A 14,297-nucleotide genomic window follows, 5' to 3' on the forward strand; every position below is an offset into this window, starting at 1 on the left:
AAACTTGTAACAGTATGCAGCCTCCTTGCTTCCCTGACTGTGACTAGCTTTTTCATTTAACTGGTACTATACATTTTGCTATAAAGCTGAACTGTTTTTTCTGCCTTATCTTCTCCTTTTTATCTAAAATGCTGAAACCATTCATCTGTCCTGCTCCACTATGCTATGCTGAATCATTTTCAATTTCAATGGAAAATAATCAACAAGTGGAGAGAACAATAGGAGAGGGAGAACTTGCAGCAGAAGAACTTAACAAAGGACACTGCTGACTCCTAAAAGCTTCCCTTTCTATATCTAAGCAGAGCAGTTAACAAGCAGTTGATAAAAACTTTTTATCTGCTGCTTGCAAAACAGGCACTGGTTTTGCACAAGTTGTGCGCAGTTGCTGTTCTTCTAAAGGGAGTAGCAAAGAGAGCAGGCCATCTGCCCCAGCCTCAGCGGCACTTCTTTTTCTGGATTGTGGGGGCAAAGGTGGCAGTCCTTCGGGCTGTGTGTCAGAACTTGAGCCTGGGCAGTAACCCCCCTGCTAATATTACATTGGGAAATATCTACTTTCAACTTTGATGGTATTTTTCATGATCCCCAGGGTGGCTGCAAGGGCAACGGCCCTCACTTCACAAGCCTTTTCTGAACTGCTTGCTTAGTCATCTGCACTGAGACCAAGTACGCCATCAGTTTAGTTATCTCTACAGCCTCTTCAGCATATAGAATGTGCCCTTAGCAAATGCATTTTTAGCCTTTTCCAAACAAGCTGCTTCTGCACCTATTGAATTCCCCAAAAGCCATTAATCAGATTATAATATAAGACTGGTGAATAAGGCAGATACAGCAGGGCAGTCAATAGCCTGCTTTTAGAATCATAGAATTGTTTGGTTTGAAAAGACCTTTGAGATCATTGAGTCCAACCTGTCCACTACTAAACCAGATCTTTGAGCACCTCATCTGCCTGTCTTTTAAACACCTCCAGGGATGGTGACCCAACCACCTCACTGGGCAGCCTGTGCTAGTACCTGAGAATCCTCACGTCTAATTTTTCCTCATGTCTAATCTAAACCTCCCCTGGTGCAACTTGAAGCCATTTCCTCTCATCACTTGTTACTTGTTACAAGAGACCAACACCCACCTCACTGCAACCTCCTTTCAGGCAGTGTTAGAGAGAGGTTTCTCCTCATCCTCCTTTTTCTAGGCTAAACAGCCTCACTTCCCTCAGCTGTCTCTCATAAGACTTGCTCTCCAGCCCCTTGCCCAGCTTTGTTGCCCTTCTCTGGACACGCTTCAGCCCCTCAATGTCATTCTTGTAGTGAGGGGCCCAAAAGTGAACACAGGATTCAAGATGCAGCCACACCATTTCTGATACAGGTCAGGGTGCCATTGGCCTTCTTGGCCACCTGGGCACACTGCTGGCCGATTTAAGCTCTAGCTGGGCTTTAACCCTGTCGCAACCCAGTCTGGATAGTCCAGGCATCACCACAGTATGACCCTGGGTCTCCCTGTAAAATTTATGGGTTCGGTATGTATTGGGCTAAATGAAGGCAAATTGATGCCAAGTGATCAGTCTAAAAAGGAATTTACACATACAGGCATTCTTAGAATAAGAGTGGCATTGGCTGCTAAATCTGTGTTAAGGGAAAAGAAAGATAGAAATGGAGGAATGTGAGAGAAAGAGGGAAGAGTGCAAGGGCACCACCTGGGCTCCAGTCCTCCTCCCGGGATGGCAGACGTACCGCCACCAGTGTTCTCCCTTGCAGTGTATTATTCGTAGTTTTTTGGTGGACCCGTGCAGTGCTAGTTCTATGAAAGTTCAAGGCCCAAGTTGGGGGGGGGGGGGCGTTTAGGAGGATCAGTCTGACGTGAGCCCGAGGTATTGTTCTGCTCCTGCTCTCCCTACCAGCAAGACTGCAGCATGACCTCTCTGGGCAGCAAGCCAGCTGGAGTGCTTGGAAGAGTGAGATAAGGCTGAAGTACACAGCCTCTGCTGCAGTCCCAACTGTGATTTAAGACAGTCCCAACTGTGGTTTAAGGCGGCCCAAAAGAATGAGTCTCTTACAAGCCCTTCTGATTTTCTCTCTGTATGATCTCACTTCATCCTCGTAGTCCACGTGTGATGCCTACCCCTTCTTCCAAAGCTCATATACTTTTCTCTTTTTTCTGAGATTCACCCAGATCTCTCTGCTCAGCCAAGCCAGTCATTTTTTGGCACATGGGGATGTCCTGCTCTTGTGCCACCAGGATTTCTTTCTTGGAGAGCATCCAGCCTTCTTGGACTCCTTTGCCCTCTAGGACTGCCCCCCATGGAACTTTATCAACCAGTCTTCTAAACAGTCCATACATAGTCTGCCTTCCAGAAGTCCAAGGTGGCAGTTCTGCTGAGCCCCTTCTTTCTCCAAAAAGTGAGAATTCTATCATCTCATGATCGCTGTGCCCCAGATGTTCTCCAACTGTCATCATCTCCCACAAGGCCTTCTCTGTTCAAAACCTCAGGTCCAGCGGGATGCCTTCCCTCGTTGGCTCACTCAACAGTTGTGTCAGGAAGTTGTCTTCTACACACTCCAGGAACCTCCTTTCCTTTCTGCTGTATCATACTTATTATACATATATTATACTACTTATATATGTATTATACTTGTAGTGGACTCAGAACTCCAAGAAAAGCATCAGCAGTGACAAACTGAAGTACTATTATCACTTGTTCAGGCAAAAACGTGGCCCACAAGTGGCAGTCTCAAAAGGCAGTGCTAGGATCACCAGGAAACAGCAAATATGGTTTCTGCTCAGAGTCACTAGGAATGAAAAAAATCTCTTGGTTAGCATGAAAACACACTCTGATTTGGTCTTACCTTGAAGCTGGCAACAACGGGAACCATAAATTAGCCCAGGGCTACAGAGCTGCCACACAAGGTATTCCTTTCCTCTCACACGCTATGCCTTTTACCGAGCTCAAAGGGCAATGAATTGCTGTCAGCCTGTAGCAAGCATGGCATTTCTCTTGCAAGATTTTTTTCTTGGCATCAGTTAGGAAGATGCTGAGGTGCCAGTAGGTGGAAGAAGCATCTTTTCCTTTACGCTCCATCCTCCTGCATTCAGAGTATGTTTTTTCTAGCTTGCTCCCCTCTTTGGCTCACTTACCCAGAACTGAAGTTCTTGTCTTCCGTCCTTCCCCGGAGCAGCTCTCATCTACAGACCGACCCCTAACTAACCCCGACCAATTAACTAGCCAATACCCTGTGCTCCAGAGAGTGGTACCCCCACCCAGCAGCATTTTCTGCCAGACCCATGGAAGTGCAGGCTTGACAACGTGAAGCACAGCACTGGCATTGCAATTTCTTCCCTTGTCCTTCCTCTAGCTTTTGTGATTTGGGCTGATTTAAGTTGTTGGCATCTCAGTTCAGATTCTTTAAAAGCTGCTCATCTAGGTATTGAGTAAGGTACAATCCTCAGAATAAATGAATAAACCTGACTTAAAATAAACTTGACTACTTCTACATATTAAGTTCTGCTACTACCAACCCAAACAATTCTACGATTCCTCACCTTAGTCTTTCCCCTTTTTATTACTTTAACAACTGCTCAGAGCAGTTTTTAATTACATGGAATTCAACCAAAATACCACAGCACTTGATATGAAGGGTACTTTACTTAGGAAGTTCGTTTACAGAAATAGTCTCCACAAACCAGACTGTATTCTGTCCTTCATACTTAGCTGTGTGTCTACACTAAAATGAAAAGCTACATCCATGCAGTTTCCCAGCCTGGAAACGCAGACGAAAGGAAGACACTGAGCCCACGTCTAGGCTCATTCACTAGGTCCTTTAGTTGCGCCATAAGATTATGTATAGAGACGAACAGCACACTAACAAGCAAAAAGTGAGTGAAAACACATTTTATTTGCAAGTATGGCAAACCCCAACGATTCAGGAACTCTACAAGCAAATAAAAGAAAGAGATCCTAAAAAGTACTAAAGTCTTTCTCTTGTATTGCATTACTGACGTTTTCATTTAGATCTAAGTCATTTTAGTAATATTTCCTACTTTTATATATTTCCCCATCCTCTTGATAACTTGCAGACTTTGTGGAGTACATGTGTTTGACAGATTGGTATCGAAGACACAAATAATTGGGAGGCTCTTCATGTTACTCTAAAGCTTATCTACGAGGAAACGTTACTGCTCCTCTGTCCTCAGCATGTTTTCTTCTTTAACACTTAGGCTGCCTGAGTAAGACCATCATCGTACAGAGGGTCTGCAGGTCGATTAACTTACAAACTCTATATTAAAATTCAGTAGAAACTACGTGAGTTTCTATATTTTCTTTTTTGGGGCAATAAAAAGCATGTAACTGAATAAAAAAGGGCTTAACCACCATTAGCTGGATAGTACGCCACTGACAAAGACAAATCAACTGCATCAAAAACTGACCCAGTATCCCAGATCACCCCCAGCAACCACAAAACACAACAAGGAACTACACTTGTCAGTGAGTTCCAAGTGAGCTGCCCAATACAATGTGGGCAACAAAACATGTATATGAGTGTCTTAGGACAGCAGCTCTACCACTGGCCTCGAGAGAACATAACTGTTCTTTTCCAGTTATGTCATATTTCTGGAAAAACTAACACTGATGTATACAAATAGGACAGAAAATATCAATGCTTCTTGAGATGTTTCTCCTGTCCTATAACATTTGCTAAGCAAATGTTCACATTGAGAAAATACGCCACCACATTCACTTAAAAGCCTGACTCATTGTGTCACAGACTTTATATATTTGCGACCATTAGTTGCAGCTAAACCACTGAATTTTAGTACCTACTTATTCATAAATTGTGACTTTCACAGTTTCACCTGAGCTCTGTTTTTGTATAGGTCACAAAGCAAGTTACTGGGAAAATAATTTGATTCAATAATTTTCTGATCCAAACAGTACCTGCCACTGTACAGATGAAACTTCACTTGAGAACTTACAAGATGGGTTTAAAATAAGCTTTTTATTTTTCAAGTTTTACCATTTTAAACTTGAAACTAGTATCAGCATTAATCTGAAAACTAAGGCAAGTCATTCCCACGTACACTGACTTGTTTAGAGTTGTGGTAAACAAGAGGATCAAGAACAGCCACATTCCACACTGAAAAGAATCTTCGACTACTAAAAACCTGAGTTTGCTTAAAAACTACCATACTGTTAATTTTCCTCTTAACAGAACTATTTTCAAAGAGAAATCCTCTGTACTAAATTCCTAAGAAAATTCATTTACAATTATTTGCCCACAGAAGTCTTAACATTTGATTCCCCGTCCCACATGTCTGATTTTTCTGCTATGTTTATCCAAATCTCTATGGTTCACTTAAGAGAGAAAGAGGAGAAGACAAGCCAATTAGTCACAACAAATGCAACATTTGTTTTGGCAGCCCTCTCCGCTACTAAAATTCTTTGGATTAACGTTCCCAGGAATTGTATTAAAGTAAAGAACTCGCCAAGAATAAGATCACCTGCAATATGGAAAATGAGTGATACAAACAGCTCTGATCCCTTTAAGATATAATACATTTTTTTTCTTCATCTTTATACTCTATTATATATTCTGGGTAAATTTGGTTTTTTTCATAGACAACAAAAACGGAGGGATTTAATTCATCGTTCACACAGCTGTCATAAAACTGAAGCTTGTGAATAGGCTTTGCCGGGGGTCGAACATAGTCTGCTTTGCCTTTAATATATTCTCCAACCAATACACGAGCCACAAACATGGTGTATGTTTTCACTGCAGGCTGACAGTATGCATGGGAATAGGAAGCATCTGTAGCAAAGTAACTTCCTAGAAAATTATATGAAAACATGGTTATATGGAATATGTATAAAGTAACAGCAAAAACTGAGCATCCTCTTGGTTTTTAGGAGGTATTTGATCTACCTTTCAGATCTCCTCTTAATGAGTTTACATAGTACCACAGAAATTTTTAAAAGAGAAAGGATTTCACTACAGAATTACCTTTTAGAATTTGCTATTTAAGGAAGAATTTTTAAAAACCCCAAACATATAAACCCACTACAGGTATATGTGTTATGGTGAGAGGGGTAGACAAGAAAATATGAGGACCTTCCGCAATCATACTAAGGGAATGCACATCCTTCTTGATCCCAGCCCTGCAGAATAGAAGCCATTTCCTTGGCAAGTTCAAATCATGACCTTGAGCTTTCAGACGATCCCAACTACAGTAACAGAGGCTTTTGCACATCCCTACATTAATTCTCTTACCACCCTGCCAGAAGATTTATTCCTGCACAAAACAAATCCCTGTCCCTTCCAGAGCGAACAAAGATTGCAATACCAATCCATACCTGTTTTTTTTTCCACCCTCTGCAGTTAAAGACCTCAAAACTTTGATTGCTCTAGCATCTAGGGGAGTCTAAGCAGTTGTCTAACACACAGTCACTTCCTACGTACCTTGTCCATAGTTATTTCCATTGGTTCCACAAATTCTCCAGTCAAGGTTGTGATTGCAGATGGTTTCCACAAAGGAGCTGTTGGTTCCATAGAACAGGAGTCTTTCATTCACTTCCTTTCCCCCATTTTCCCTTTTCATATGATCCTTTTGCCTAACAGAAATATGAAGGGGAGGGGGGTGTGAAGAGAAAAGGCAAAAAGTTGTTTGTTTTTTTTTTTAAAAAAAAAAGTATATGCACATTTAAATATCAGCTGGATGAGATTCTCAGTCTGCTTTCTCCTCACTGAGCTTGGAAGATGAGACAGACTAGCAGTACAATGAATAATTACAAGTGGAGCAACATACTGATACTGCTGCCCAGCAATTCTAGATAATTCTGGCTTGCTTCAGTGAATTAAAGTAAGCACTCACACTATTACAGCCCTCGCCGTACCAACCCTTGGCTCCTTTGTACGGTCCTACTAGTTCTGCTTGAATGCCTCTTGTCCCTTCCGAGCCCCAGGCTCTCTGCGGAGCACAGGTTGTACCAACCGCAGAGCCTCTGTGCTGCAGCAGGGGTAAAAGATAGAGGCAGCTCATTCTTCATTCCCCCAGTGAACTCAAACTGCCATATACCCTGAGCTCCTGCTCCTCGGTGGGATCAGCACAGCTGAGGAGACAGAGCAAGAAGGAGATAAACTGAGCCGCCTTAAACCACTGAAGACCTTACTGATCCAGGCTAGGGTCAGACTGAGCTGTGGCCAGTGGCAAAAGATGAATTGCAACAGAAGGCTCAACCAAGTATCTCCCATTACTATTTCACAGCATCCAGACATCCCACAGCTTTTTAGAAGCTGCTGAAGTGGCCAAGACAGTAATCCCCTTCAGGAAATCATCAGCTACAAAGTAAACAGAGCCAGGCAGAGAGGAGGATCCTTCCAACCTGTAAGCTGCATAAATGAAAAGTTAAGAACAATGGACTGAAGTTTGTTCATTGAGAACTTGGCAATGTTAAACGCTGCCTAGTTAGCTTAATTGGAGTAGGATAAAAGTATGCACTATTACATATTTTTAAGTGTGTTAAATTTTGCTAGATGACAAGGTTTTATGAAATTACTAGCTGATACCTTCCAGGCTTCTGTCACTTGGCAGGTGGAAGTACTTATTTAAGCAGTGTTTTTCTTCTCCGTTACCATTCCATACAGTCCTTGAATACTTCCTGTATTTTTGTCCTGTGCTTTTGCTTTCAACTAGAAAACCGTTCTACGCAACAGCTTAATCTGCTACCAAATTCGAATCACATAATCATAGAACAGTTTGGGTTGGAAGGGACTTTAAAGATCATCCAGTTCCAACCCCTCTGCCATGGGCAGGGACACCTCCCACCAGACCAGGCTGCCCAAGGCCCCATCCAACCTGGCCTTGAACACCTCCAGGGATGGGGCAGCCACAACTTCCTTGGGCAGCCTGTGCCAGTGAAGATGGACTTGAACATGGTCATTTATTGTCACCAGCACCAGCTCAAACGTGTTGGTATCTAGCTTGCCAATAACTACTTGGAGTTCAATATCACTAATGCAGAAGTTGAAAACCAGAAAGGAGCAAATATTTCATATGCTCCAATGGATAAATATTTGTAACAGACAGAGCATGTGTGCAGAAGGCAGTTAATGTTCAATCATCAAGACAATACGTTATTCCACATCACTGAGGGTAGCCTCGTCCCAATTTTGTGTCATTCATGTTTTTCTGTCTGTACTCTTCCCCCATCTTCCCAGGAGCCATACAAGGAGAACCCCCACTTCGGAGCATGACATCCTCAGGAAGGCCTTAGACACTGAAACTGCTCCTGAGAAGTAAATATCAGTCCTGATAAAGCACAGGTGGCAACATCTCTTCCTTCCTAGGAAGAAGATACAGGACACCAGCTCCTAGAGACTCCTTCCCCTTAAGGATAAGGAAACAAATACTAACCACCGAAATACTTTCCAGAGAGATGGATTCTGAATCCTCTTTATATTAAGAATACTGTAGCTTTTCATAGTCTGATGAAACATCTGCTTTATTTGGTTGTATTCAGAGGCTGTATTACTGAGCTCCACTGCCTATAAAACATAAACCAAAGCAAAAGAAAACATGAGGCTTCAGTTAGCTCATAGCATGCTGCAAAGCAGATAGACTTTCAGAAGGGACGGTCCCCAAACTATACTTATGAAGGTTAATTTAATGCTTTAGATCATGACTATATGTAATTAGGACAGACACTTAATATGAAATCAGTATGTCACTCCTGCTTTGTAGGGACACCTCATCTCTCTTCAGGAAGAATGCTGAAAGCGAAAGCATTAATTATATGTTTAGAATCTCCAAGTAAGAGTTGACACTCGTCACTTTAAATCTCAACGAAGCAGAAATGTCAAAAAGAAAACTTGACTGATTATTTCAGATAATATTAGTTTTATATACAAAGCTGATAAAGAACAATAGACGTTAGATAACAGTATTCTTTGTAACCAGACATTTGAGGGAGCTTTAGCTATTATAGATGAAACAAACAAAATACATGCAACTACCAGCATCAGAGCTCCTTAACTTTTCAAAGTTAAAATTTGGAAAGTTGGACTTAAATACAGATCAAGAAAAAAAAGCTGAATTTCTAAACAAAAGAGAACAATTACAATTCTAATAGAGAAGTTACACTAAATACCTGCTTAAGCAAATACACTTCCTTTCCTAAAGGAAACAAAGTCTATTTAATCCATACTTTTCATGTTAAAAATCCATCAAGAAACCCACATTCTTCCCAAAGAAAAGCTAATGCAAAACAGAATTAAAACATGATTCGAGCTCTTCTGCTTGCTTAGGTCATGCATAGATTTTCCCTTTTTCTTTTTCTCCAAAATAACCTGTCTCTGATCTTCTAGAATGCACACTGCTGGTCAACTGATGTCACTTAGTGATACTTTCCACTTTATCATTGCCTAAGCCACATGGGTACACAAAAAAAAGTGAAACTTAAAGTGAAACGCCCAACATCCCACGTATCAGTTGTGTTTTAAGTAGGAAAATTGTGGTCATCCTAGGAGATAATATGAAATCAACAACCTAATCTGACAATCAAAAGCTTCGTGTTTGAGAAGGCCAAGTTTAGAGAGGAGATGAAGAGGACTTTATTAAACACACAGCTGTAAAATGTAAGTATTTTTCTAGACAATATGTCTAGCTTGTTCACTATGTACTTACTGACAAAGAGGTTTATCATAGAAAAGTCTTCTAAGGATTAAGAATGAAGTCGGCTGTCCAAGGAAGAACTTGGACAAGCTTTTTACAATATTTTTAATATATTATATATATTATATTATATAATATATATAGAATTTTATAACATTTTATATTAACAAGCTTTTACAAGGTTGAATGAAATTTCCCATGTCTTAATAAACAATATTTTCCAAAGCTTCTTTACAACACAACACATGAAACAATTTGGATGTGCAAGTATTTATTATCTGCATGCTCTGTAATAACACAGCTCAAGTTGCTTGCCATCACCAACAAGATGAAAATTATATCACTGTATTTCAATACTACATATTTTATTTATACATAAACAATTATTTAAACTACAAATATGCTTTTTCTATGTTGCATCTTTTACCAAGGAACTGGAATGGCAGGAAGATGTGCCAGGGGAGGCTTAGGTTGGATATCAAGGAAAGATTCTTCACTCAGAAGGTGGTGGAGCACTGAAACAGCACCCCAGGGAAGCAGTCGTGGTGCCAAGCCTGACAATATTCAAGAAGCATTAGGACAGTGCACTCAGAAACACAGTGTGAATTTTGGGGTTGTCAGGTGCAGGTACAGGAGATGATCTTTGTGGGTCCCTTCCAACTCAGGACATTCTATTGTTCTATGAACTGTAACCTTTACGGGTAAAACAGAGGGTCAGCCATGTGATACAAAGCCTAATCCTATAAGAAAGGTATTTCAATTATTTTAATCATTTGATGGCCTCCAAACAACAAAGCCTGTTCTCTTTTGCATAAAAAAATTGAGGGATTGTCCTTACCCTAGGACGCTTCCCCTGCTTAACGAAGGGTAACACCACATTGCTACTGCAGGCTGATATTTCAGAACAAAATAACTTATTTAGATCTTCTCATGTTCAGACAAAAAAACGAAGATCCCAGAGGGGATGAGCATTTGCTCACCCACTATCAAGGAAAGGAGTGTCTGAGGTAGAGAAAGAATCAGTGCCCTGACAATAATTTTGATTAGTGCATGACTGTACAAGAACCGTACTCTGCGATATCAAACCTTGATCTCTGGTTAACTCAGCTTTTGGAAGCAGCATAGTTTGTACTAGTGGCAATGACCCAACTAGAACTAATGTCTATGGGGCACACAAATAGACTCTTCACATTGCATCAGCTCCCACTCCTATTACAGCACAGCAATCTTTAGCATGCGTGTTGGGATTCAGCAACTTAGCAGCCACACAAAGATTAATCCTCTGACATAAAACCACATCTTCGTTTCACACACTTCTCAGATGTACATTAAAGATAAAATTTAAAAGCCAGCATGAAGTTCCAGGACAACAGAAAGACTTTTTTTTTTTCCCCCCTTCAAAAGGTTTACTACTATTAACTCCCCTTTGTCTCTTAAAGAAAGACAGAAGAAATTCACACCAACTTTCCACTTGGTGCTACCAATTTCTATTGTGCATTTCATACACTTCACTTTCTACAGAACTATGATTCTAAATGAGTTACAGATTAAGACACTGAAACACTCAGAAAAACAACCAATGTTACCAAAACAGAGCTACTCTTTTTATGCAAAGATGTTTCTCCCTATCTCATACATATGTTCCCTTTTAAAATGGATCACTTCCAGCGCAGTAAATTTTTCCAGGATTATTTGACAATTTCTGAAGAGAAGAGAATTCATCAAGCCGTAACTGTCAGATCTTACGATGGTCACCACATGTATGCAGAATCCCAGTCAGTCCCAATATTACCTACTGCAAAAAAAAAACAGCTTAGGGTCCCACAGAAATATTTAACCCAGCTCAGGCTTTCATTTTTAGCACCAACAGGTACTGTGGGCTTTGTCATTTTTTAGGTACAGAATTAACTTTTCCTTGCCCATGAAAGGCACTCAGTTTACAAGTTAAGAGATGGTTTCCTTTGAGGTCAACTCAGCAAACTAACTGAGATGTGGGAAACAATATGATCCTTCTATTTCACGCATCCCCACAAGTAGAATCGTAGAATCATTACAGCTGGAAAAGACCTCTAAGATCACGAGGTCCAACTCTCAACCCAACACCACTGTGCCTACTAAACCATATCCCAAAATGCCACATGTACATGATTTTTTAACACCTCTGGGTATGGAGACACCACTGCTTCCCTAGGCAGCCTGTACCATCAACGATACCATGGATTTGCACACCACATTACAAAGCCTCTCACACTCACCTCATTTGACTCCTAAAACACCCCAAAAAATTGACTCAACTCAAATTAACACTCAAATTTTCAGAGTAAGTAAGGGAAGCATTTAAGCACATACAACTTGGAGACCTAAAAGGAACTACGTTTCTTCCTGGCATTCTTTTGAGAAATTCAAATTGATTATGTTAATCATTTAAGCTGCTGATAAACCAAGGGAAAAATTGACTAGCCATATCCTTCATTATTTCGACAAAGCTCAAAATATCACAGACCCAGATCTTCAAAAGGTCCGGCTGCTGGAATCCCATGCAAACTCATTATTAGTTCGTTCAATAGATACTGGACACCTGACATAGCTACAATCTTAAAAAATTATGGGTTTTTGCTATTTGTGAAAGACAGCTGTTTGATTTGAGAGCAGTTGATTTAGATTTTACCCATTTTTCATCAGAACTTTATTTAGATAAATTTGCTATATATACACATGGCCAGATATATTTAGGAAGGCATAATCCAACACAAAAGGGTAGTCAGAGTGAAACGAAACAGTTGGCACAAAGCAGAAACCAGCCCACAGAAGCTGAGAGACAATATTTCTGGTTCTCATGCCACTGCCGATGTAATTACAAAATAAAACACAAAGGCTGAGAAAGGCAATGGAGCACTCTGGCAATCAAAAGTAGCCAGAAAGAATTCTGCAAATATCTTACCTCTGTCCTGTCCCTAGCCATCAAGGTATCTGTGCCAATATGACGTGGTCAGCGTCACACAATATTTTGGGACACAGCCAATAAGGAAAACCTCTTATGCTCAACATTATATGCTATTCCTTAATCAGGGTCAAAATGACTACACTGAAAAGAAAAAGTCTTTTTTTTCTAGCATACTGTAGTTGTTCCACTGTCTGCGTTGCTCATCCAGAAGGACTGCTCTTTAATACCATTAGAACTGGTAGATTAAAAAATACCTGCACATTTTTGGTCTTGGTAGACTAAATAGGAATAAAGACTTTAGGCTGGCATGGGTTTGTTTTGCTTTGTTGAAGATCACTGTAATGCTTTCAGATGTTCTTATTTACATTTACATTACAGATGACTGTAATTCTTTATTTCTGCCATTCCTTGAGGCTGTGGTCTGTGCTTACATCTATGATGTATGTGACAGTACTGGGTGACTTGAAAGAGCATACAGATATTTCATTTCCTACTTCTCCAACAGACTTTACCCACCAACAACCAACGTGGTGTTATATCAGCTGATTTTTTAATGCCTACATAGAAGGTGTTTGCTTTCAGCCCAGCTTCTTCTGAAGAAATACACAATTCATAGAAGTCCCTTGCTTAACTGGTCCACCAAGTCACCAAGGTAAGCCATTAGTACATTTTTAACAGTGAATCCTTTTGTCTCGAATTTGGTGGGTTTTGGTTTTGCAAGTAGATAGACGCCCAAAATGCAGAGGAAGTCCATGGGAATTTGGCACCTTTTTCTGTAGCTCTTGGGTGATCACCTAGATCTTTAGTGCACCCACTCAAGAAATAACTCCTGTCCCTTTTTAGCATCTACCTGGTTACAATTTCTTCAGAAAAGCAGCATCCTCCTTTGAAAAATGCCTTTCCATCAGAATTACAAGAGGGGGGAAAAAGAAAGGAAAAAAAGGAAAAAAACATATACCTTGTACCCAAAGTCAGGCAGTGCAGATTGATCCCAGTGGGTAGGACAGGCTTGATTTGGAATAGAAGAATCCATTTGGCTGTTTGCAAACAAACAGAAAACAAGGTGTCAGTAATTCTAGGTCTGTTCTGAACAATCAAATTAGCAACATCCCCCTTGGTCAATTCCTATATTTAAAAATAAACAAAATAAATCACAAAGAAACTGGGAAATAGCCTCATTCTGTAAGCTGGACTTTGCATATTGCTGTTCAGTTGTCACAGTCCTCTTTGCTTCTTTAAGAAACAACTGTCCATCACAAGCCCTGTAGATGCGGTACCTTAAGTAACATGTTCCAGAAAACATGTGATGCACCAAGACAGCAGTTTGTCATATAGCTTCTGTTCAGTCAAATGGATATATTTTCTTCTAGCAACTGCTGACTTCTTTAAACAATTGCTGCCAGCGCTTGCAGCCATGTTGCCTTATAATTACTTCTGAAAAATGAAAAAATAATAACTTAAAAGTGCATAATTTACCCTTTCTTTATCCTCTGCACATCTTCAGAAGACACAAACTTTGGTCGCCTGCAGACCCGTCTTCGAGTTCTAGAAGAGGTGTTTGTCTGGGCCATTTCTTGAGGAGAAAAGAGGAGGAAAAGAAGTTATGAACAAGTCTACAACACGGGGTCATTAATGAATGACATTAATTGTAAATTCTGTCTGCTGAAGAAGTTGTAAAAAGTTGTACAAAGTTTCTTGC

At 40.4% G+C, this 14,297-nt stretch overlaps 1 protein-coding gene across 5 annotated transcripts in view; it reads right to left on the reverse strand.

Moving 5' to 3' along the window:
• LOC104062833 (zinc finger CCCH-type antiviral protein 1) overlaps positions 1–14,297 on the reverse strand; it is a 47,085-nt gene that overhangs the window by 12,704 nt on the left and 20,084 nt on the right. For 2 of the 5 annotated variants that reach the window (XR_008448535.1, XM_054058856.1), the window contains exons 8-11: positions 14,075–14,171; positions 13,557–13,635; positions 8,398–8,528; positions 6,444–6,595 (exon numbers count right to left, since the gene is read on the reverse strand). Coding sequence is in view for 4 of the 5 variants with exons in the window: in XM_054058856.1 (XP_053914831.1) it covers positions 6,444–6,595; positions 8,398–8,528; positions 13,557–13,635; positions 14,075–14,171 (459 nt within the window). In the remaining variant the exon portion in view is untranslated. The other 3 variants (XM_054058850.1, XM_054058872.1, XM_054058882.1) reach the window with 3 other exon arrangements.

This window comes from Cuculus canorus, chromosome 1, assembly GCF_017976375.1.
Source record: "Cuculus canorus isolate bCucCan1 chromosome 1, bCucCan1.pri, whole genome shotgun sequence".
Lineage (NCBI taxonomy): Eukaryota > Metazoa > Chordata > Aves > Cuculiformes > Cuculidae > Cuculus > Cuculus canorus.